Here is a 24,316-nt window from a genome sequence, read left to right as displayed (position 1 = left end):
TTTTGAGTTTATGTAACACAGCACAGTGGATCATTCTGCAGAGCAATGGTACACTATCAAATTTTGCGATAAACTTGGGAAGTCTGCCACCAAAACATTTCCATTACTTCAGCATGCCTTTGGGAATGATTGCTTGTCCAAATTACAAGTTTTCTGATGCCACAAGTCATTCATGGAGGGCCAAGAGGAGATCACCGACGAACCTCGCAGTGGATGGCCATCAACCACATGAGTCAACGAAAATGTGATGCTTGCGCATGATTGTTTGAACTTTGACAAATGGCTGAGCCTTCGATTGATAGCACAAACTCTAAACATGTCAAAAATAACCGTTTTCCACTTTGTTACCAAAGATTTTAACATAAGAAAGGTGTGAACGAAACTCATCCCAAAAGTGTTGAGCGACGAACACAAGCACATGTGAGTACTTTGGTGCCGAGAAATGTTGGAAATGTTTGAAAATGATCCTCATTTTTTAACTCAGTTATCACTGGTGATGAGTCATGGATTTTTTAGTATGACCCTGAGACAAAAAGGCAGAGTTCAGAGTGACACACCCCATCATCACCCCATCCCAACAGGACACGCATGAACAAGTCCAGGATCAAAACCATGCTCACTGTCTTCTTTCACATCAGATGCATTGTCCACCACAAATTTGTACCTACTGGGACAACAGTGAACTCAACTTTCTATTTGAAAGTGCTCAAAAGACTGAAAAGGATGGTCTCACACTGGCAAAGTGACATCAAGGACATGTGGAAAGTTCACCACGACAATGTGCCGAGTCACAGCACCTTCATTGTCAATGATTTCCTGGCCAGGACCAAGACCCCATTGGTTCCCTAGCCTCCCTATAGTCCTACCCTGCTCCCACTGACTTTTTTTGTTTCCTCGGTTAAAAGGAGTCATGAAAGGAAAACATAGGGACACGATTGAAAGCATCCAGGTGCATGTTACTTCAGCTCTAAAGGACAATTCGGAAAAGGCATTCAAGGATGCCTTCCAGGCATGGAAACACCACCTCCAGAAGCGTATCAATGCAAGACGGTGCTATTTTGAAAATTTTTGATTATTTGTACAAATATATTCGATAAATGATTTTTTATGAATTTGGTCGCATTACTTATGGAACACACCTTGTATATATCAAATGAGTTGAAGCAGTTTTTTGAAGAACAAGGGATACAGTTTGAGTTTACAATCAGATATACTCCTCAGCAAAATGGTGTCTCAGAATGGATGGACAGAACCATTATTGAAAAAGCTCCCTGTTTGATACTTCAGTGCAAATTAAGTAAGGCATTCTGAACAAAAGCTGTTTGTAATACTGTATATCTACAAAATAGGAATCCTACTGTGGCTTTGGAAGGAAAGGTTCCTACAGCTTTGTGGTACAATGAGAAACTTAACTTGAGTTAGCTGAGAGTATTTGAATGTATTGTTTACCTATGTGGAATTGAGAACAGGGAAGTTTGACAGCAAATCTTTGAAGTGCTACTTAACTGACTACTATCCTAATGGCTACAGACTTTGGTGTCCAGAGGAAGGAAAAATAGTCACAGGAAGGAACATTGTTTTCTACAATGGAAAATTTTCCTTTGAATGTGTACCAAATAAGGACTGCATTCCAGAATCTGTTCAGAAATCATCAGAGAAGGAATACAAAGATGATAATGGAGGTGTGAACTCATCGAAGATTATGTTAAATCAAGTGATGGAGGTCATGAAAGAATTCCCATACCAGAAGTGTCCAATGATGAACAGGAAACTGAAAATGAAGCTGTTCAATGTTCTATCAGGAAGAAGAGCCCTCCCAAATATTTAGATAACCATGCTGTTCTTAATTGAATGCTGAATCATTTGTCAATGATGTACCAAAAAGCTACAAGGAAACTGCAACTTGTGAAGATAAGGAATACTGATATAAAGCTATACAGGATGAAACTGACTCTATAAAGGAAAATAAGACTTGGATTTTTGTTAAATTACCCCTGGAAGTAAGGCCACTGGCAGTAAACACGTATTCAAATTGAAGGTCAAGGATGGAAATGTCATAAGACACTGAGCTACATCTGTGGCCGAAGGACGTTCACAGACAAAAGGATCTGATTACAAGGAAACATATTCATCAGTGGCTTGACTTGCAACTGTTAGAATAATGCTAGTTATTGCAATCCAACAAGAACTGGTTCTGGAACAATATGGTGTTGGCAATGCTTTTCTTCATGGATTACTCAAGGAGGAATTATACATGATTATTTCTGAAGAGCTATTCCTGGATAGCTAAGAGACACAACTGATTTGCTTTCCAGGTTACAGAAGGCTTTATGCGGCTCAAAGCAAGCACCACTAGCATTGAATATTCTATTCATACATTTCTTATCTCTATAAGATTCACTCAGTCAGAAGCAGATAAATGTCTTTAATATATAATTTTACAGGTAGTTGTTATTTGCTCTCTGTTGACATTCTGATGGTACAAAATAATGCAGAGGAATTTGACGGAATATTTTCCTATTTGAAAGTGCAATGTTTTATAAAGAAATATACAATAACAAATCCTAGTATCCTCCTCAAAAATGAAAATGTTCATCATCATAATACAAGACAGAAAACTGACTTTCATGTACTCCATACAAAAACCAGTTTGTGCCAAAAAGGAACATTACACCATGGAAAAATTATCTACAATAAATTGCCAAGAGAAATTAAAGACTGATGTAAAAAATTTTAAAGCAGCATTAAAAGAATATCTGTTGACACATTGCTTTTATAGCGTGGAAGAGTTCCTCCAAAATCCTCGAGAGTCTAAGTGATGATTATGCAAATACTGTAACCATTAATACTGACCTATAAATACATTCAGATGTAATTCTCAAGTTTCTAATGGGGTTCAAGTATAAGTTGTATACCGACTTGCCCAGTATATGACGTAAAATTCTGTGAATGTAATTCTCTAGTGTATACTGACTTGCCCAGTATATGAAGTAAAATTCTGTGAATGTAATTCTCTAGTGTACATGTCAATTCATAGTGTAGAAGAGCTCCTCAAAAATCCTTAGAGCTTAAGTGAGGATCATGCAAATATTGTAATCGTTAATATTGGCTTATACATGTATTCAATTGTAAACTTCAAGTTTCTAATGTGGTTTAATTATAACTTACACATTGACTTGCCCAGTATATGAAGTGCTGTAAAATTTTGTGAACATAATTTTCTAGTTTCTAAAGTGTTTTAACTGTAAGATATACTTTGACCTGTCCAATATCTGATGTGCTGTACTGTACATGTAAGATTTACTGGACCAATAAATACAATACAATACAATACAAATTTAAGTTAGAGAAGAAGTTTAAAAGAAAGGAATTAGGAAAACCACAATCATAACTGGGAATTGAGATTTCAAGGAACAAAACAGAAATGTATCTAACAAGGGAACCCCCCCCCCCCCCAATGCACCCCCCTCAGATTTAGTTATAAGTTGGCACAGTGAATAGGCCTTGAAAAACTGAACACAGATCAATCGAGAAAACAGGAAGAAGTTGTGTGGAATTATGAAAAAATAAGCAAAATATACAAACTGAGTAGTCCATGTGCAAGATAAGCAACATCAGGGATAGCTTGAGCTCAGGAGCGCCTTGGTCCCGTGGTTAGCGTGAGCAGCTGCGGAGCGAGAGGTCCTTGGTTCAAGTCTTCCCTCGAGTGAAAAGTTTAATTTTTAATTTTCAGACAATTATCAAAGTTCAGGCACTCACACATAATCAACTTCACTCTCCAAAATTGCAGGTGATGTTCAGATTTGCTTGGACATATGCAGGATTTTATGGTCTACACACGGAAAAATTTGAAAACGTTAAAAACATATGTTTTGGTAGAGCACAGGGAAAACTGTGCGACTGTGAAACTGTTGCATTCATTTGTTGCAGTTTATGTGACAAACTCTTATGTTTTCATCACTTTTTTGTGAGTGATTATCACATCCACAAGAAAACCTAAATCGGGCAAAGTAGAAGAATCTTTTTATCCATTCACCAAGTGTACAAGTGGTGTGTCGACAACATATTCCTGTCATGTGACGCACATGCCATCACCAGTCTCGTATAGAATATATCAGATGTGTTTTCCTGTGGAGGAACTGGTTGATCTATGACCTTGCGATCAAATGATTTCGGTTCCCATTGGAGAGGCACGTCCTTTTGTCTACTAATGGCACGGTTTTGGGGTACGGTGGCAAAACACAGACACTAAACTTATTACAGTGAACAGAGACGTCAATGAACGAATGGACAGATCATAACTTTGTGAAAATAAAGAGAGCAAACTTTTCACTCGAGGGAATACTTGAACCAAGGACCTCTCGTTCCCCAGCTGCTCTCGCTAGCCACGGGACCAAGGCAGTTGTGAGCTTACCCTCTGCTTGACGTTGCTTATCTTGCGCATGGACTACTCAGTTTGTATATTTTGCTAATTTTTTTCGTAGTTACACACAACTTCTTCCTGTTTTCTCCGATTGATCTGTGTTCAGTTTTTCAAGGCCTATCCACTGTGCCAACTTATAATTAAATCTTAGGGGGGTGCAATGGGGAGGTTTCCTTTTAAGCCAAATGCCATATTTGAAGAGTTTGCTATAACAATTCAGGATGCAAGATTTTAACCTGGTCGAAACACCTATGGAAGTTAAACTGGAAATCAGGGAATAAAAAAGGATCTACAAGCCATGCAGAGAGTTGATTGGATGCTTGATGTATGCAATGACAACAAAAAGGCCTGAAACGTGCTGAGGTCAACCTCTTAAGCAGGTACCAAAACAATCCATTGGAAGAATGCTGGGAATACCTGAAAAGTATTTTGAGATAAATCAAAGGAACTATCTATTTGAAATTACTTTATGGAGAAGTGAATCTGATTATCTGTTACAACTGTTTGGAAATACTGTCTGTTGGGCTTCTGCAGAGGCGGAGTATGCACTCTCAGAACAGCTGCTGCTGAGTTGCTCTGACTGAAATACTTGCTGGACAGCATTCAAGTTGTACTCCAGCTACCAGTTTGTGTATTCAAGGATAATAAGTCCTGTATATGCTTACTGAAGAAATGGGAACATCATCAGTTGAGGCACATCAATGTTAAATATTGCTTTGTGTGTCAGCTTCACCACCACTAATTAATCACTGTTGAGCATGTGCATTTGGAGGACCAGATTCCAGATATCTTTACCAAAGGCTTACCAGCACCTAGATTCATTGCTTTGAGAAGCTTGTTGGGTTTACCTTAATTTTTGTTACTGTTAAATATAAAATCATTGAACAGATGAAGGGATGTTGAGAAAGCAATTTCAATGCTTATATCTGTGGTTGACATAAAATATCTTCATAGATAAAAAAGCTTTGCTACCATTGTTATTCTGTGCTCAGTTGTCTTCAGTTATTTTTCAATTTAATAAAACCAGCTAATACATGTTGTGACTGTTATTTAAGGATGAGAAACTGAAAACTTATCATTTGAGTGTTATTTAAGTGTGAGTCATGTAAATGTCATTTAAGGGTGATAGACTGAAAATTTATCAAGAGCACATCTGGTTGTTTGTCTCTGTACAAATGATGGATGTCTAAAAGATAGACTGAAATTTAAATGGATCCCTAGAAGCATGTAACATTCAGTGTATAGTTTTTGTCAACTGCATGTACCAATGATGTCCCCTCTTCTTCAGATGAGACACCATAATAGTCACCAGTACTTGAGGAAAGCTTTCTTGGCAACAGAGATAAAAGTGCATCTCTTACAAAGAGCATCACAATGTAAATGTGAGAAAATTGTGGGCTTCATTTGAGGTAGCAAGTGCCTTCCAAATTGACACACACAAGAGTTATTAGTGAAATTTTAAATATACTGTGTTTAGTGATGTCTCATAGAAGGAACTTATGAATCAACCATTGTCATGGTATGATTAAAAGTTAGACATTTAAAACTGAACTGTAACAGATTTAACCTCTGAAAGACATTACATTTCGTAAATTGGTTGTATTGCCAAGGCAGACAAAAAATTTTACACTGAATGTCAAGCATCTACATTTATAACCTGTAACAGACCCCTATAATTTGGGATTTTTTTCAAAAGACACACAATTTGTGTTTGCCTGTCTATTATATCTTCACCAGTGGTCATTCCAACAAAGGAACAATTTTCTCAGAACTACTTCACTTCATGACTGCAAAGAATTTGTGTAACATCCATCCATTTTATGTGATGTAGACTACTTTTTTAGTTTTCATTCAAATATTTTCATTTTATTTTAGCTTCAGTTTGTGATATTATTGGATTTCAGACATTTTGCATATGAGAAAAGGACAGCCATCGAGCTGTAGTTTGTAGTGATACTAAGCATGACAACACGAGAGTAAAGAAACGAAATCTGTTTATAACGTGCGCCTATACCAAGACGCGTGGCCAGCGTTTAAAAGGTACTTTTAAACACTGTGACTCGCTGGGTGCAGATATTTAAAATCATTGCCGCAGCGCTTGATAGCAAGAAGCTGCGAAACAGAAGAAAGAACAATTTATCATTTGTTAGGAAAATTCTAGAGTCTTTATAGTTAGTTGTACTTCTGGTCGCCGATATGTTAACATGTACTTCATTACCTTTGATGTTTGGTTGCCGACTTGTTAAGACGTGTTGTGTAGCACCGCTACAAGTTATATTTCATTTAGTGTGAAAACCACGTTATCACCAAGAAAACAAAAACGGTTTTGTAAACCTTGTGACGATAAAAAATACTTACGCGCACGCCAGGACATTTAATTTTTACAAAATATCACAGATACAAAAGCAGCGATTGTTGGACTGCTCCATGTATGAGAAAAACATAAAAATGTAAGTTTTGTATTCATTGTAAATTTGTTAATGTTTGTAGTTTAACGCCTTTGTTCTTTAAGAATATATTGATGCTTCACTGTACAGAAAAGCTATGCTTATTCTTTTCTTTAAATTAACCACAAATAATGTTTATGTTTAAATGAACTTTGTTACAGGTTCGCTCTTTATCGCGGTGTCTCGATTGTATTTGGGAGACCATTAATGTGTCCAATATCCGATCTGACAACTTGTTTTACAAAATTTCACTGTTTTGCATTCATTTCCAATTATTATTATTATTCAAATAGGTCACTTAGGTAATTTCATTGAAGAGTCTGATTGCGTGAAAGCAATCCGGGTTAAGAGGTCATTTGAGAAACTATTTTCGCGCAATCAATCTGTACGTCTCCTGAACACAATCGAGAACCGACGCATCGTCGATCATTCATTAATTTTTCTCTCTTTCCAAGTCGTACCAAAAAACGGCCAAGGAGAACTGCCGTGAGTACGCAATCTAGTGTTAAAGGTTGCATTCTTTATCTTGTCGGCAAACATTGCCATGAATTATCATCATCAATGTTATATTTGGTTAAATGTGAAAAGCCAAAAAACCTTTTAACGCTAGAAGTTTTCTGATGTAATGAAACTTCATGTTCTGGATTTATTCTTATGTATGCATATGTCTGGAAATATGTATGTGAAACATGCAAGAAACACATGAGCTACCAAAAATTACTCTCTATGTAACACCTCATTCATCTAATAATAGTAATTATCTTAAAACATAAAAATAAAACAAATATCTCAGATAAAATTTCATTATTGGGACTTAAAGTCAGACTTAAAAATGTCCTTGCAGTTGCTTCATCTGCACCGCACAGTTGGGAATCTGAAATTGGCACACAGTCATGAAATTCACACAAGTTTAGGAAACATGGTGGCAGTGCTACCACTAACACACTCCTCTATACCTCTACCCTATCATAGACCAAGTTGACTAAGTAGACTTCCATAACAAAATGATTCCTGCCAGTTGGAAAGGGTTTGGACTCATGATACATCTACACTTGAAAATGAAAGAGTCCAGTAGGCATGAATAAAGAAAGCTTTACAGAATTAGGTGGCTGAACCCTGTGAACAATGCTATACACAATTACATTTTATCCACTCACAGGTAGCTGAGATGCAAGGTTTACACAGATAATGTGCAATAAAAATATAATATAAATAATATAATATTCACACATCCACAATATAAAAATAGAATTCTGTATCATGGATTAGCAGAGGATTAAAATATTGTTTCATTTTGTTTTTGTAGGTTTCGTTATTGACTTCATATCTGGACCAGTATCATCAGGTTTCACATCAGCAGCTGCTCTCATGATTGTAACATCACAGATGAAGGATCTGTTGGGAATCACAGCAGAAGGCAGTACTTTCATTGAAGTATGGGGAAGTCTTTTCCACAACATGCATAACACAAAACTCTATGATAGTGTTTTGGGTGCAGTTTGCATTGTGGTGCTACTATTGATGAGGGTGAGTTGTTACCTTGTGATCAAATAATAGGAACTGTAGTGTGATTTCACTATTAGCAAAGCCCGGACATTTATTATTTTAATTGATTCAATGTTACTTCTCTGTGAAATGTTGCATTTTGGGTCAGTCAAGCAAATCAATTTTTTGTCTTTTTTCACAAAACTTTATTAGTTTTGTAAGACCTCGGTTATGGGTTGTAGGTCATTTTCCTGATTCAGTTATGTACTGGAAAATGAGCTTGTAACCTGACACTTATATAGTAAAAAAATAATTAAGTTTTCTGAAACAAGGCAAAAAACCATTTTGCTTAGTAAATACAAACACTTTTACAACAGCTCAAATATGTCTTGTCACCACTGGAAAAATGCTCATCCATGAATGAACAAGTGATTTTCCATATAGTGTGCAGGAAATTTTCATATAATTTGAATATAAAAATAAGTGAGAAGCATATTTATTTCTTGTTTTGCTAGATAATTTGGTATCACAGCTAAAAGCATGACAAATTTCACTTCATTGTATATACAAAGGGCATTCAAAAAGTTTTGCAAAGTCATCTCTAATTTATTTTATTTTATATTATTTTATTTTTTATTTTATTTTATTTATTTTATTTATTTATTTATTTATTTATTTTATTTGCAGGAGGAGAATGAAATTTTTTATGCAAAACTTTTTAATGCCCTTTGTATAATGTTATGTAATCAGTGCTGATGCAAGCACTATAAAAAAATAAATATTAACCTACTGATGATGGCATGAACACGTTGAAACATGTTTGGGAGATAATATTCTTTAAAAATGGGTTTCTCAAGTAGCAGAATGTGACAGTACTTTCATTTTGTGCATAAAAAGAAATGTAATCTGATTAACAATAGTATCGTATAGTTGCATATGTAATTCAGTATCTTAAGAAAACATCGTTTTCCCCATCTAACATCAATACAGCAGAGTTTGATACTAAGAAAACTATTGCTGTCAGTTCTTCATATTATATTTGCCACATTTACTCTAAATTAATGACAAAATCACTGCTAAATGATCTGCAACTATCCTGAAGTACAAGTTGCAGACAGATGTGGCAGAATGACACTGCTGGCTGGAATGCTACATGGTACACCACACATGGTACACTGCTCTTGCCATTTCAATGACCTTTTTACTGTGCACCTGAACAAAGCAAATGGCAGGATGTGTATGAACAAATTGAACTCTTAGATTCTTAAAATTTGATTGTTACAGCTACTGGCGAATTTTAAAATAGGACCAAAAGAAGATGAAAAGAAGACAACCATCAACAGGATTCTAAATAAAGCTATCTGGCTTATTGGGACTTCTCGCAATGCTATCCTCATGGTTATATGTGGTATCATAGGACATCAGCTATCACTCTCAGGAGATTCACGTCTTAACCTAATAGGTTTGTTTTTAAATTCAGAAATATTAATGTTCAGTTCTAGAGCACTAATAATAACTGTTTGTGATTTTGACTAATATGTGAATGTCCTTTTTCTTTAGGTCCCATACCTCCTGGACTTCCACCTTTTCAGTTACCACCATTTACTGTGACTTTAGAGACAGCAAATTCCACAGTCAAATATTCGTTTGTTGACATGTGTTCAAACCTTGGATCTGGAATTTTTGTTGTACCTCTTGTAGCACTACTGGAAAATATTGCTGTCTGCAAGGCATTCTGTAAGTTCAGGTTTTGTTACACAATATTATTTGATTTTACCCTTTTCTTCAGCTGTACTGAAAGGCCTTAGAGTTACATTATGACAGAAAAAACTTTTGCTTAAGTTGTGACAACAGATATACATGAACAGAAGCAATAATATCACTAACATGCAGCATATTAGGTTTCTTCATCTAACAAAAGAAGGAAGAGGTTGGTAGAGACAGAACAATTGTAGTATTAAGTAGTATTCTTTCTCAAGAAAGACATGGAATGTCAGAGTGAACGGACAGACAACAAACACCACCAATAGGTAATGCCTATTCTCAATAACAGCAGGTAATGCAGCCAAGAGTGTCCAATATCATACAGCGTGCATCAACACTGTAGATTCTTTTTCTGTCAGAATGTGTTAACACAGAGTGCTGAACTAGTTACAATGGAGCAGGAAGTTTGTATTAACGTACATGAGTCTAATTCATTGTTCATGATTGTAAAATATATTGTGGAAGGCATTTTCTGCAATATGTTGTGGTAACATTGAATTTGGTGAATGGTGTTTGACTGTCTGAAATTCTTCTTCTTGGTTTGGGTATGGACCACAACTTTTTTTCAGTACCAATTTTCTGTATCAATGGAATAATGTTACTTGCCACAATGCAAGAACCATCTCCTTGATGGGTTGAAGAAAATTAGGCCATCTTGTTGGGTGACACATTTCAAGTCCCAAACCTGAACCAGAAAATCACGTAACGTCTTTAGGATGAAATAAAAATTCAGGATGCTATAACAACGTTGTTATGAAAAGGATAGATTGCTACTCACTATGCAGAGGAGATGTTGAGTCCAAGACATGTACAGCAAAAAGACTGTTAAGCATTTAAACTTTTGGCCAAAAGCTGCCTTTCTAAAGTAGAAAATACACTCACATTCATACAAACAAAACACACACACACATGACCATTGTCTCTGGCTACTGAGGCTGGACTGCAATTGCAGTTTGGCCTTGGTGGCCAGAGGCAGTGCTTATGTGTGTCTGAGTTGTGCTTGCACGAATGTGTTTGTCTTTGGTACTGTTGAAGAAGGCCTTTTGGCCTAGAACTTAAACATATATTGATCTTTTTGTTGTGCTTGTCTGTTACTCAGTGTTTCCTCTATATGATGTGTAGCAATCTATCCTTTTCATAATATTGTCTCTGAGATGAAACAGTCATTTGTGTGCTATATATATTTGTCCAAAATATGGCAATACCTCTCATCACCTTAATTATGGAAAAATGTAAAAAAAAAAAAGAAAAAAACCACCTCCAGTATGTCAAAACTTAGGGAAAAAGACATCCCAGGGACTCAATACTATAATAATGACAAACAAGTTTTTGTACGAATAAGAATAAGAATAAGAATAAGAATCTTTATTAGCCGTTCAGTATTTTCTTATACAATGGGCTTCGTCAATAAGTTCAATTACATTATAAAGATGGTTATATTCTCATAACAATGTATATATAAATCATATGAAATTTAGTGTAGTACAATAGCACACATTTGGAATTTTATATATTATTAATTTTACAATAGAAAGGAAAACATTATACAGATTTATATTAAGCAGGGTGTATTCATGTCATTATCAAATACAAGTTGATAACACTATGTCATTATCCTAAGCTATTGATACAAATTTAGGTCCTACTACAGGCAGTGGTACCTTTCTCTATGTTAACACAGCAAATCTGCCATACTACAATCTTTAAATTCATCAACTGAGTAAAATGCTTTACCTTTGAGCCATTGACTCAACGTTGTCTTAAATTTACTTTTAGATACTGTTTGTACAATTTTAGGGATCATATTAAACAGTTGGAGGCCTACATATTTATAACTATTATGTATTAAAAACAAAGATTCCATGACTTACCAAACAGGAAAGTGCTGGTAGACAGACACAATAAAAAACACACAAACACACACGCAGAATTTCAAGCTTTCACAACCAACGGTTGCTTCATCAGGAAAGAGGGAAAGAGAGGGAAAGACGAAAAGATGTGGGTTTTAATGGAGAGGGTAAGGAGTCATTCCAATCCCGGGAGCGGAAAGACTTACCTTAGGGGGAAAAAAGGACAGGTATACACTTACACACACACACACACACATTTCCACCCACACATATACAGACACAAGCAGACATATCAAAAGGCAAAGAGTTTGGGCAGAGATGTCAGTCGAGGCGGAAGTGCAGAAGCAAAGATGTTGTTGAATGACAGGTGAGGTATGAGTGGCGGCAACTTGAAATTAGTGGAGGTTGAGGCCTGGTGGATAACAGGAAGAGAGGATATACTGAAGGGCAAGTTCCCATCTCCGGAGTTCGGATAGGTTGGTGTTAGTGGGAAGTATCCGGATAACCCGGACAGTGTAACACTGTGCCGAGATGGGCTGGCTGTTTGCCAAGGCATGTTTAGCCACAGGGTGATCCTCATTACCAACAAATGCTGTCTGTCTGTGTCCATTCATGCGAATGGACAGTTTGTTGCTGGTCATTCCCACATAGAAAGCGTCACAGTGTAGGCAGGTCAGTTGGTAAATCATGTGGGTGCTTTCACACGTGGCTCTGCCTTTGATCGTGTACACCTTCCGGGTTACAGGACTGGAGTGGGTGGTGTTGGGAGGGTGCATGGGACAGGTTTTACACTGGGGGCAGTTACAAGGGTAGGAGCCAGAAAGTAGGGAAGGTGGTTTTGAGATTTCATAGGGATGAACCAAGAGGTTACGAAGGTTGGGTGGATGGCTGAAAGACACTCTTGGTGGAGTGGGGAGGATTTCATGAAGGATGGATCTCATTTCAGGGCAGGATTTGAGGAAGTCATAACCCTGCTGGAGAGCCACATTCAGAGCCTGATCCAGTCCCGGGAAGTATTCTGTCACAAGTGGGGCACTTTTGGGGTTCTTCTGTGAGAGGTTCTGGGTTTGAGGGGATGAGGAAGTGGCTCTGGTTATTTGCTTCTGTACCAGGTCGGGAGGGTAGTTACGGGATGCAAAAGCTGTTTTCAGGTTGTTAGTGTAATGGTTCAGGGATTCAGGACTGGAGCAGATTCGTTTGCCACGATGGCCTAGGCTGTAGTTCCAAACTGCACAATCCATAACCCTCACCCGCCCAATCCTTCACCTACACATTGACACAGCCAATGAACACACCCATCAACTCCTATCCCTAAACAAAGTCCTGAATCTTTCCTCTCCCACATCCACACCGGCTGTTCAGAGCATCCTCCTACAGGCCAACCGCAAATTAGAACAGCATGCCACCATCCACCTCAAAAAACTATCCGATATCCTGGTTTCCCACCTCCGGAAAGGCAACTCACTCACCCTCCACAACCTTTCCAACAAACCTCAGCCTACTCTCATTGCACACAGACCCAGTCTCTCCCATCTACTCAATCTCCCACTTCCAGCTCCACTCCCCCCAACACCTCAAAATTCTAGTCAACACAATCTGGAACCACAACACCCCAATTCAGTAGCTAACCTTTCCTCCAAACCTCTCTCCCAATCCGAAACCTCTGTCCTATCCAAAGGCCTCACCTTCAGCCCCACTCCCAGATTCAACCAAACTGCCCTTGTCAAAGATTTACTGTCCTACACTCGTAGTCTCTGCTGGAAACATCACTTTGCCACGAATAAAAATAATCGTGATCCCACTCCTAATGATCCAACTCCCCAAGACACTATCCAAATTGAACCCTGCCTGCAACAGTTCCGTCCTCCATCACAGTGGGACCCACCTCATATTCCTCAAAATCACCCTCTCCAAACCTTCCAGGAATTTCTCACTTCCAGCCTTGCCTCTCACTCTTTCTTGAAAAACCTTAATCCTACTCCCAACTTCACCACATCCGAAGCCCAGGCTATCCATGATCTGAAAGCTGACCGAACCGTCATCATTCTTCCGGCTGAGAAGGGTTCCACGACCGTGGTACTTGATCATCTTGATGTGGCTGAGGGACTGCATCAGCTTTCAGACAACACTACATACAAAGTTTGCCAAGGTAATCCCATTCCTGATGTCCAGGCGGAGCTTCAAGGAATCCTCAGAACCTTAAACCCCCTACAAAACCTTTCACCTGACTCCATCAACCTCCTGACCCCACCGAAACCTCGCACTCCTACCTTCTACCTACTTCCTAAAATTCACAAACCCAAACATCCCGGCCACCCCATTGTAGCTGGTTACCAAGCCCCCACAGAACGTATCTCTGCCTATGTAGATCAACACCTTCAACCCATTACATGCAGTCTCCCATCCTTTATCAAAGACACCAACCACTTTCTCGAACACCTGGAATCCTTACCCAGTCTGTTAGCCCCAGAAACCATCCTTGTAACCATTGATGCCACTTCCCTATACACAAATATCCCGCACGTTCAGGGCCTCGCTGCAGTGGAGCACTTCCTTTCACGCTGATCACCTGCCACCCTACCTAAAACCTCTTTCCTCATCACCTTAGCCAGCTTCATCCTGACTCACAACTTCTTCACTTTTGAAGGCCAGACATACCAATAATTAAAGGGAACAGCCATGGGTACCAGGATGGCCCCCTCGTATGCCAACCTTTTTATGGGTCACTTAGAGGAAGCCTTCTTGGTTACCCAGGCCTGCCAACCCAAAGTTTGGTACAGATTTATTGATGACATCTTCATGATCTGGACTCAAAGTGAAGAACTCCAGAATTTCCTCTCCAACCTCAATTCCTTTGGTTCCATCAGATTCACCTGGTCCCACTCCAAATCCCATGCCACCTTCCTTGACGTTGACCTCCATCTGTCCGATCGCCAGCTTCACACATCCATCCACATCAAACCCACCAACAAGCAACACTACCTCCATTATCACAGCTGCCACCCATTCCATATCAAACGGTCCCTTCCCTACAGCCTAGGCATTCAAGGCAAGCGAATCTGCTCCAGTCCTGAATCCCTGAACCATTATGCCAACAACCTGAAAACAGCTTTCGCATCCCGTAACTACCCTCCCGACCTGTTACAGAAGCAAATAACCAGAGCCACTTCCTCATCCCCTCAAACCCAGAACCTCTCACAGAAGAACCCCAAAAGTGCTCCACTTGTGACAGGATACTTCCCGGGACTGGATCAGACTCTGAATGTGGCTCTCCAGCAGGGATACGACTTCCTCAAATCCTGCGCTGAAATGAGATCCATCCTTCATGAAATCCTCCCCACTCCACCAAGAGTGTCTTTCTGCCATCCACCTAACCTTCATAACCTCTTGGTTCATCCCTATGAAATCCCAAAACCACCTTCCCTACCCTCCGGCTCCTACCCTTGTAACTGCCCCCAGTGTAAAACCTGTCCCATGCACCCTCCCACCACCACCTACTCCAGTCCTGTAACCCGGAAGGTGTACACGATCAAAGGCAGAGCCACGTGTGAAAGCACCCATATGATTTACCAACTGACCTGCCTACACTGTGACACTTTCTATGTGGGAATGACCAGCAACAAACTGTCCATTATCATAATGGACACAGGCAGACAGCATTTGTTGGTAATGAGGATCACCCTGTGGCTAAACATGCCTTGGTGCAAGGCCAGCCCATCTTGGCACAGTGTTACACCATCCGCGTTATCTGGATACTTCCCACTAACACCAACCTATCCGAACTCCGGAGATGGGAACTTGCCCTTCAGTATATCCTCTCTTCCCATTATCCACGAGGCCTCCGCTAATTTCAAGTTGCCGCCACTCATACCTCACCTGTCATTCAACAACCACTTTGCCTCTGCACTTCCGCCTCGACTGACATCTCTGCCCAAACTCTTTGCCTTTTAATATGTCTGCTTGTGTCTGTATATGTGTGGATGGATATGTGTGTGTGTGTGAGTGTATACCTGTCCTTTTTTCCCCCTAAGGTAAGTCTTTCCGCTCCCGGGATTGGAATGACTCCTTATCCTCTCCCTTAAAACCCACATCCTTTCGTCTTTCCCTCTCCTTCCCTCTTTCCTGATGAAGCAATCGTTGGTTGTGAAAGCTTGAAATTCTGTGTGTGTGTGGTTGTGTTTTTTATTGTGTCTGTCTACCAGCACTTCCCCATTTGGTAAGTCATGGAATCTTTGTTTTTAATATATTTTTCCCATGTGGGATGTTTCTTTCTATTTAATTAACTATTATGTATCTTAGACAGTCTAGAGTATGGCAGATCAATTGTGTGGTTTCGTCTTGTATTGTGGGTGTGGACAGATGACCTAAGGGGATATTGAGCTATGTTTTCTTTTACGTGTAGTAAGCAATAATAGATGTACAAACAAGGAACTGTCATGATGTTAAGTTTTTTGAAATGTTCCCTGCATGTATCCCTAGGAGATAAACCCACTATACATCGAAGAGCTTTTTTTTGCCATCTGAAAATTGATATTGAATTGGGAGAATTTCCCCAGAGCAGAATATCATATGAAAGATGGGGGTGGATATAAGCAAAATATGAATGCAGCAGTAAGTTTGGGTGACATTATTCCAAAGCTTATATAGTAGGAACATAGCATGTGCAAGTTTAGAACAGATGTATGTGATATGTTTATCCCAGCTAAGTTTTTGGTCAATCATCATTCCTAGCAGTTTAACGGACTTATTTTCTTTGTTTAATACCTTCAAATTAAAGAATATTTCCTCAGTTTTTGTTTCATTTATGCACAGGGAGTTTGCACTAAACCAATGAACCGATTTTTCAAATATTATATTATTTTTTCTTGTACAGACTCAAGAGTCTGTCCTGAATTGATAAATGTTGTGTCATCTGCATAGAGGACTGTTTTACAGGGTAAATACTGTGGCATATCATTAACATACACTACAAACAGGAAGGGCCCAAGTATGGAGCCCTGTGGCACACCTCTTTTTATTTTTTGTGGGTTTGACAGCTGCCCATTTACACTAACAAATTGTACTCTGTTGCTTAAGTAGGATTCTAATAATTTCAGGGTGTCCTCTTCCATGCTGTAGTGTCTTAATTTCATGATCAAAGTACTATGAGATACAGTGTCAAATGCTTTACTCAGGTCTAGGACAGTAGCACATGAGATTAATTTATTTTCAAAGCCATCATATGTATCACTAACAATATTTTCAACTGCCTTAAATGTGGATAGCTTAGACTTGAATCCATACTGTGAGTTACTTAACAAATTATTCCTCTCAAAATAGTGATTCATTTGTTGGTGAAAACAGTCTTCGATTATTTTAGATATTATTGGGATTAATGAGCTAGGGCAGTAGTTACTTGGATTTGATTTATCTCCTTTCTTGAATATGGGAATAGTTACTGCTATTTTCAAACAGTCACGGAAAATCCCTTGCTGTAATATATGGTTAATGAGAGTGGTTAGAGGGGGCAGAAGATCACTTGACATCTTCTTTATGACAAAGTTTGACAGACCATAGAAGTCCTCTGCTCTGGAACTACTTAGTTTGCCTATTGCTTTGCTAACATCATTTTCAGTTACTGTTGCCCAGCAGAATTTATGGACTACATACTTATTTGAACCTAAAAGAGTTTTAGCATCAAGCATGGCATTGAGTGGAGACAAATCTTGTTGTAAACTGAAGTTAACAAAGTGTGAATTTAAGATATCTGGGGCTATGGGTATAGCTAGTTGAGTTGTTGGTCTATTTATTTCACTTTTAATTACTTCCCAGGCAGCTTTACAGCTGTTTCTGGATTTAAGAATATAGTTATCATTCGTCCTACGTTTTGCCAAACTTATTTCAGATCTATAAATTTTTCTTATTCTAATGTACATCTCTTTGTACTCGTTGCTGTTATGAGATCTGTCCTTAAACATAAGAAGCATAATCCTGATGCTGTTGAGGTATGGTGTAAACCAATTATTTAGTCTCTGTGGTTTATGAGCTTGGTTATTATTCTGTCTTTTTACTAATCTGGGACAACACTCATCAAATATTCTTGCAATTTCCTCTATAAATAATTTGCTTGTGTTATTCACACACATATCTTTGTATAAGATGTCATTCCAGTTAACTGACCTTAATCTAGTTCTAAACTCTCTTATGTTGCATTCATTCATAGGTCTAACAGTTTTGTGTTGTTCTTCTGGATTGCTGACTGGAACTGTAATCCATAGGCCATCATGGTCAGCTAGGCCTAACTTGACTACTCCAATTTCAACATTATTTTCATGGATATTACTTGTTATATTGTCTAAGCATGCATTATATCTTGTAGGCTTATCATTTGGACAATAGCAATCAAAAGCTCTTAGGCTATCCAAGAATTCCAATATGATATAACTTTGTACCCTGATATCCATATTAATATCACCAAAAATTAAGATTCTTTGGTATTTATATTTAGGCTTAGTTAGTAAGACTAACAGCTTTTTTTAAATTATCATAAATTCATATTCACTAGAAGATGGTGTGCAATATACAGATGCAACAATAATATTATGTTTATATAATGGAAGGAAACATTCCACGTGGGAAAAATTATATATAAAAACAAAGATGAGGTGACTTACCGAACAAAAGCGCTGGCAGGTCGATAGACACACAAACAAACACAAACATACACACAAAATTCAAGCTTTCGCAACAAACTGTTGCCTCATCAGGAAAGAGGGAAGGAGAGGGGAAGACGAAAGGAATTGGGTTTTAAAGGAGAGGGTAAGGAGTCATTCCAATCCCGGGAGCGGAAAGACTTACCTTAGGGGGAAAAAAGGACAGGTATACACTCGCACACACGCACATATCCATCCACACATACAGACACAAGCAGACATATTTAAAGACCAAAATATGTCTGCTTGTGTCTGTACGTGTGGATGGATATGTGCGTGTGTGCGAGTGTATACCTGTCCTTTTTTCCCCCTAAGGTAAGTCTTTCCGCTCCCGGGATTGGAATGACTCCTTACCCTCTCCTTTAAAACCCACTTCCTTTCGTCTTCCCCTCTCCTTCCCTCTTTCCTGATGAGGCAACAGTTTGTTGCGAAAGCTTGAATTTTGTGTGTATGTTTGTGTTTGTTTGTGTGTCTATCGACCTGCCAGCGCTTTTGTTCGGTAAGTCACCTCATCTTTGTTTTTATATATAATATTATGTTTAGGTATATGTACAACTGCAGCCTCAAAGATGGTGTCTATGCACAGGTCTGTGACATCAATAGTAAAGTATTGTAGATTTAGTCCATGCTTAATATATATTGCAACACCCCCATGTCCAATTGTTGATCTGCAGTAACTACTAGCTAAGGAGTAACCAAATGGAATGTAGAGGTCAATTTCTGATGAATATAGCCAGTGCTCATTTACACTAAGTATACCACAGTTAGAAGTTTCTAATCAGTACTGCAATTCTTCCAACTTCTTTCTTAAAGACTGTATATTAATATGTAAAACAGAAGACTATTTTTGCTAACCCTGGGCAGTAAAGATGAGGGTTCAGATTGTCTTATTAAGGGCACTTCTATACAGCTGATATCTTGAGTTGTTTGTAAGTCTACTGCTGGTAGCCAGACCCCATTTTGACAACGTTTTGATACATCTAGTAACTGTTTGTTACATGGTTGATGTCTTTCAAATGACTGGATCGGTTTCTGAAGATTTTGATGACATAGTAATTATGTACATAATAACTTACAAGAGAGAGACAAGGTGATCAGTAAGTTAAAAAAAATGAAGAGGAAAGACTGTAAGTGGGAATGAAGATGGACAGCAACAATGACCAACTGAAGAAAAAGCTTATAGAAGATGAAAAGATGCAAAAGAAAGAAAAGACTAAGCAAAAAGCTGAAAATTGAAAAATAATTATTAAATTATTTTTCCACTAAATCAGTCACACTCCAACAGCCACAAAAGTATGTTTGCCCTGTGATTATCTATTGCCCATTTTCTCTCATTAGTTCCAATTAGTTCACCCTCCACTCTTCTTTGGAAAGGCAACTGACAACTTCAGAGGGTATTCTCATTTGTCTTTAATAATCATCATTCATGAGTCTATACACATGATAACTAGTATTCAGTTATAGTGTAGCACCCCAAGAGAAACATGACCACACAAGGAAAATGACCACATCCTTTTCAAAGGAGACATTGTAGCACATGTCCTGACTGATTCATGGAAACCATTGAAAACCTAAATTTCAATGGTCAGGCACAGACACGAAGGGTGAAAGCTCTGTGCTTTTATCATCAGGTATGAATTGCATGATCCTACAGAACAAATATAAGGAAGGAAGTTGGCCATGTCCTTTTCAAAGGAACCATCCTGGCATTTGGCTTGATTGATTCAGGATTCTATGGAAAACCTAAATCTGGATGTTCAGTTGGGAATTTAAAACCCACTCCTCCAAAATGAAAGTTGTGGGCTCTATAATCCCTGTGCCAACTAACATTTTCTTTTTTACAGCAATGGATATTGCTACTTGCATTTGTTACATATCCAGAAATTTAAGGAAGCAGTTGTTACATGTTTCCTGATATTTGGTGAAAATTATTGAAAGCATTTGGCAATACACTTTTTCTTTAAATTTCTATATCCTCAGTCATTATTTTTAAAACATTTTTAAAAGAATAAATTTTAAACATTTAGTCTGTAGTACTTACTGTTCACATGTGTTAACATAAACAGCTAAATGAATTTAAATAACAACACTATTAGGTTAGTCTGTTCTATTTTTCAGCTAATGGTAACCCTACAGATGCCACACAAGAACTACTTGCCATTGGTATTTCCAATATTGGTAACTCATTTGTCCAAGGTTTCCCAGGAACTGGAGCTCTAGCTCGTAGTGCTGTTAACAATTCCAGTGGAGTCAGGACAACACTTGGAGGGCTTTACACAGGTGATTGTGCTTTAAATTCAAATGATTCATTGTGACCAAAACCTGTTCAGCAGATGTATAAAATGCTCCATAGAAGTCACAGCGAAGATTTTACAGCTGTTTACTTTCTTCCATTTTGTTATCTTTCATTTCAGTAATTTGTTTATTTATTTATTTATTCTAGTAACATTTTTATTTTATTTGTTTATTTTTTTATGTGTTAGTCAGATTTTATATAATAGGTGTTTCACATATGATGCCTGAGGGAGGCCCACAGCTCAAATAGCAAATTTACTGGCTGTTGGCCACTAGCATCTGTCATAAGATGGCTGCTTGCACTTTCCCTGAACTGGGTGAAAATTATGATACAATCTGATTGAATTAAGCTTACATTTATTTAAGGCAGTTGCTCAAAATGATGTTCCTCTAAGGAAAGAACACCGTCTCAACACATTATGAAACACTCGCTGAATTTTGGCTCTTGAAATTTGGAAAATGACTATCATTTAACATTCCCCAAAGATAAAAATTACATAGAATTACATCTAGAGAATGAGGAGGCCAACCAACTATCCTATCACCAAAAACACTTCATATTAACATAATAGAGCACTGTCAGTATGTGGTCTTGCATTGCCTTGCATAAAATAATCATAGATCTCTTCATTAGGTGCTAGTTCTCTAAACAAAGTATTCAGTCTGTTATTCACACACATATCAGAAGTTACTATTTCATGAAAAAAGATAGTCCCATAATTTGTCTTGAACTAACTGCATAATGCAGAGGCAATTGCTGTAACTGATGAGGACATTCAGAGCTCCAACACTGATTGTTCCATGACTTTACCTACCCTGATAAACACTGCCATGTCTCATCAGAAAAAAGAGCATGTCAGGATCAACCTCCCCATCCTGCACAAACAGTAACAGCTAGTTGCAATAGTGATGTCAAGCAACTGTATCTGAGTTAGCCAGCCAGTGCACTACTGTTACTTTGTACGGTTTCAGTGTTGAGTTTGTGTACAGTGCGGTGGGGAGATGCTACTGACACACCGGTTTGAAGTGCTAAATTGTACAATGATTTTCTCAGACTTCTTTCCGAGACCTCTCTTACCTCATCTAATTAATTTTCAATTAAAATGCAGAGTTCTCTAGACCTCTGCTTGTCTAATATGAATCCAGGCTCTAAATTTCTTCACTAATCTGCACTCATTAAACCACTGGGAATGCACATGCTGGGAAATTTTCGTATGAATGCAAGCTGACATTCCACACAAGATTCTGTTTTTACATAGTTCAACACAAGAAACACTCATTGACCCTTTGTGTATACCATAGAAAATGAAAACCAGACAAAAAACGCAAAGGAAAACACCCATACAATCAATCATATGGGCAGGAAAGTCCCAGACGGAGCACAGGCATCATATGTGAAACACTCAGGGGAAGCAGCAGGGGAAGCAGCAGATACAGGGAGCAAGAGCTGGTAAATTTACTGTGCGGGCAGCCGGTTTTCCCAGGAATTCCACATGAGAAATTGAATTGTCACAGTTACCTAACACTATTGTTCTTGATATTTTGGCCCCTTACTTAATTGAAGGATTCAAAATGCAAAAAATAATTACATTATGTTTGAGACACAGCTGATGAACTTCACAAAAATAAAAACCTGAATCTGAGATGTCAGTATTAGAGATATGTTTTCCCTACAGTATGGGCAAAAGTAGTATGAATAATATAATGGCAGCTACATAATTTCTTCAGAGAATCACTGCTTCATTTAAGTGGTGAAAGACTGCACATTCCAGGATATATTCTACTATTATTCAATGCAAATTATGATCATAGCAATGGCATTTGCTCTTATTTTACTGATGGTTGTCTTGTTATCAAATTCTTACCTACACTACAATAAAGTAAACACTACGTGGTAATACCTTCTAGCATTCAATTTATGATGATTCACAGTTGAGATAAGCAGGGATAATTTTTCATGCAGACCAACTCCCACATTTATCTAGTTACCACTAGTGCTTACATGAGCACCAATTATGGTGATGACTGCTTTGATCTAATGATCATAACATACAATAAGTCATTCATTAATTGGGTAGGATTATGAATGATCATCTCGGTATGCAGTTATTGATAGGTCAGAAGAAGACTTCAACTGGTAGGTGAAGAGTTGAGTAGTAGAAATTTTACAGTCATGACTTGACACTTTTAAACCCACTTTTTTTGCTTTAATTATTAGGGTATACTGTGTTTTGGGATGTACCTGAGGCAGATTCTAAAACATTCTTAAAGATCAAAATTTTCAGCATGACTGTGATTTCAATGTGGATACTTGGTATAATTGAAACTGTAAAGGCTGGCCAGTGGCATGACTGGTGAGCTTATTTTTTCAAATTGTGAATGAAATTATAGTAAATGAATATGTATTATCACTTTGCTGTGATTCATTGCCTCTTGTAAAGCTTTGTATTCAATTTCAACATAATTGGGACTCGTAGCCATTGAACACACAATTACTAATTTAAAGTGCATTGGTATACTGACAGCTTACATTTGATGTCATCACAATAAAAGGAAATTCAGAATCATAAAATAAGTCAGGCCATGAGAAGCTCCACAATCATGACTTGACACTTAAATCCCCACATTTTTACTATAAGTACTAAAGAGTATTGTGTTTTTGGATTAGATTATCATGTAATGGAGGCTGATTCTGAAACATTCTGAACAGTCATTCTATAGTAAGGAATTATAGAGGAAGTATTCATATTTATAAGCGGTGAAAATTAAGAATGTATGTGGATTAAATGCATCATATCTTGACCAACCTGTTTGTCCCTAGTGTGGATAATCTTCATTAACAAATTGGAGAACTCAAGCTATAATATGACTAAAGTAATATATTATCAACACATTAAAAGGAATATCATAGATTTTAATAATGGATTTGTGGGAAATGTGGCACTGGAGGTGGGACAGAAGAATAGTGACATCCCACAGAGATACAATTTCCACACTATTTATTACTGACCACAATGTACATCACTTGTCTAATTGTTACAATCATATGGGGTGTACTAACTCTCCTTGCCTCCAGTAGCAGCAATCTTCCTGTTCTCCAGTGAGAGATGATACACCACAACAGAGAAACACATCCTTCTCAGCCCCCCTCCACCCCTTGTAGTGCAGAAAACACACGAGGAGCAAGAGGCTGCAGTGAGATGTGGTCTGTCAGAAGTGATGTAGACAGCTGTGTGATGGTGGATGCAATGGAAGACATGTCATAATCAGCAAGAAAGGTGTGCTGAAGGGAGCAAGGCACTCCCAAAGCCCAACATGGATGGTGTGTCTAACGGGTTCCTATCAACAGCATTACCAGAT

At 38.1% G+C, this 24,316-nt stretch overlaps 1 protein-coding gene across 1 annotated transcript in view; it reads left to right on the top strand.

Moving 5' to 3' along the window:
* LOC126455954 (sodium-independent sulfate anion transporter-like) overlaps positions 1–24,316 on the top strand; it is a 67,331-nt gene that overhangs the window by 15,631 nt on the left and 27,384 nt on the right. The window contains exons 3-6 of the mRNA XM_050091711.1: positions 8,177–8,397; positions 9,640–9,817; positions 9,916–10,092; positions 20,780–20,941. Coding sequence (XP_049947668.1) covers positions 8,177–8,397; positions 9,640–9,817; positions 9,916–10,092; positions 20,780–20,941 — 738 coding nt within the window. The remainder of the gene's footprint in view (positions 1–8,176; positions 8,398–9,639; positions 9,818–9,915; positions 10,093–20,779; positions 20,942–24,316) is intronic.

The sequence above is a fragment of the Schistocerca serialis genome, chromosome 2 (genome assembly GCF_023864345.2).
Source record: "Schistocerca serialis cubense isolate TAMUIC-IGC-003099 chromosome 2, iqSchSeri2.2, whole genome shotgun sequence".
Lineage (NCBI taxonomy): Eukaryota > Metazoa > Arthropoda > Insecta > Orthoptera > Acrididae > Schistocerca > Schistocerca serialis.
Note: the sequence above shows the minus strand (reverse complement) of the source record. Positions and strands in the feature narration are given on the sequence as shown.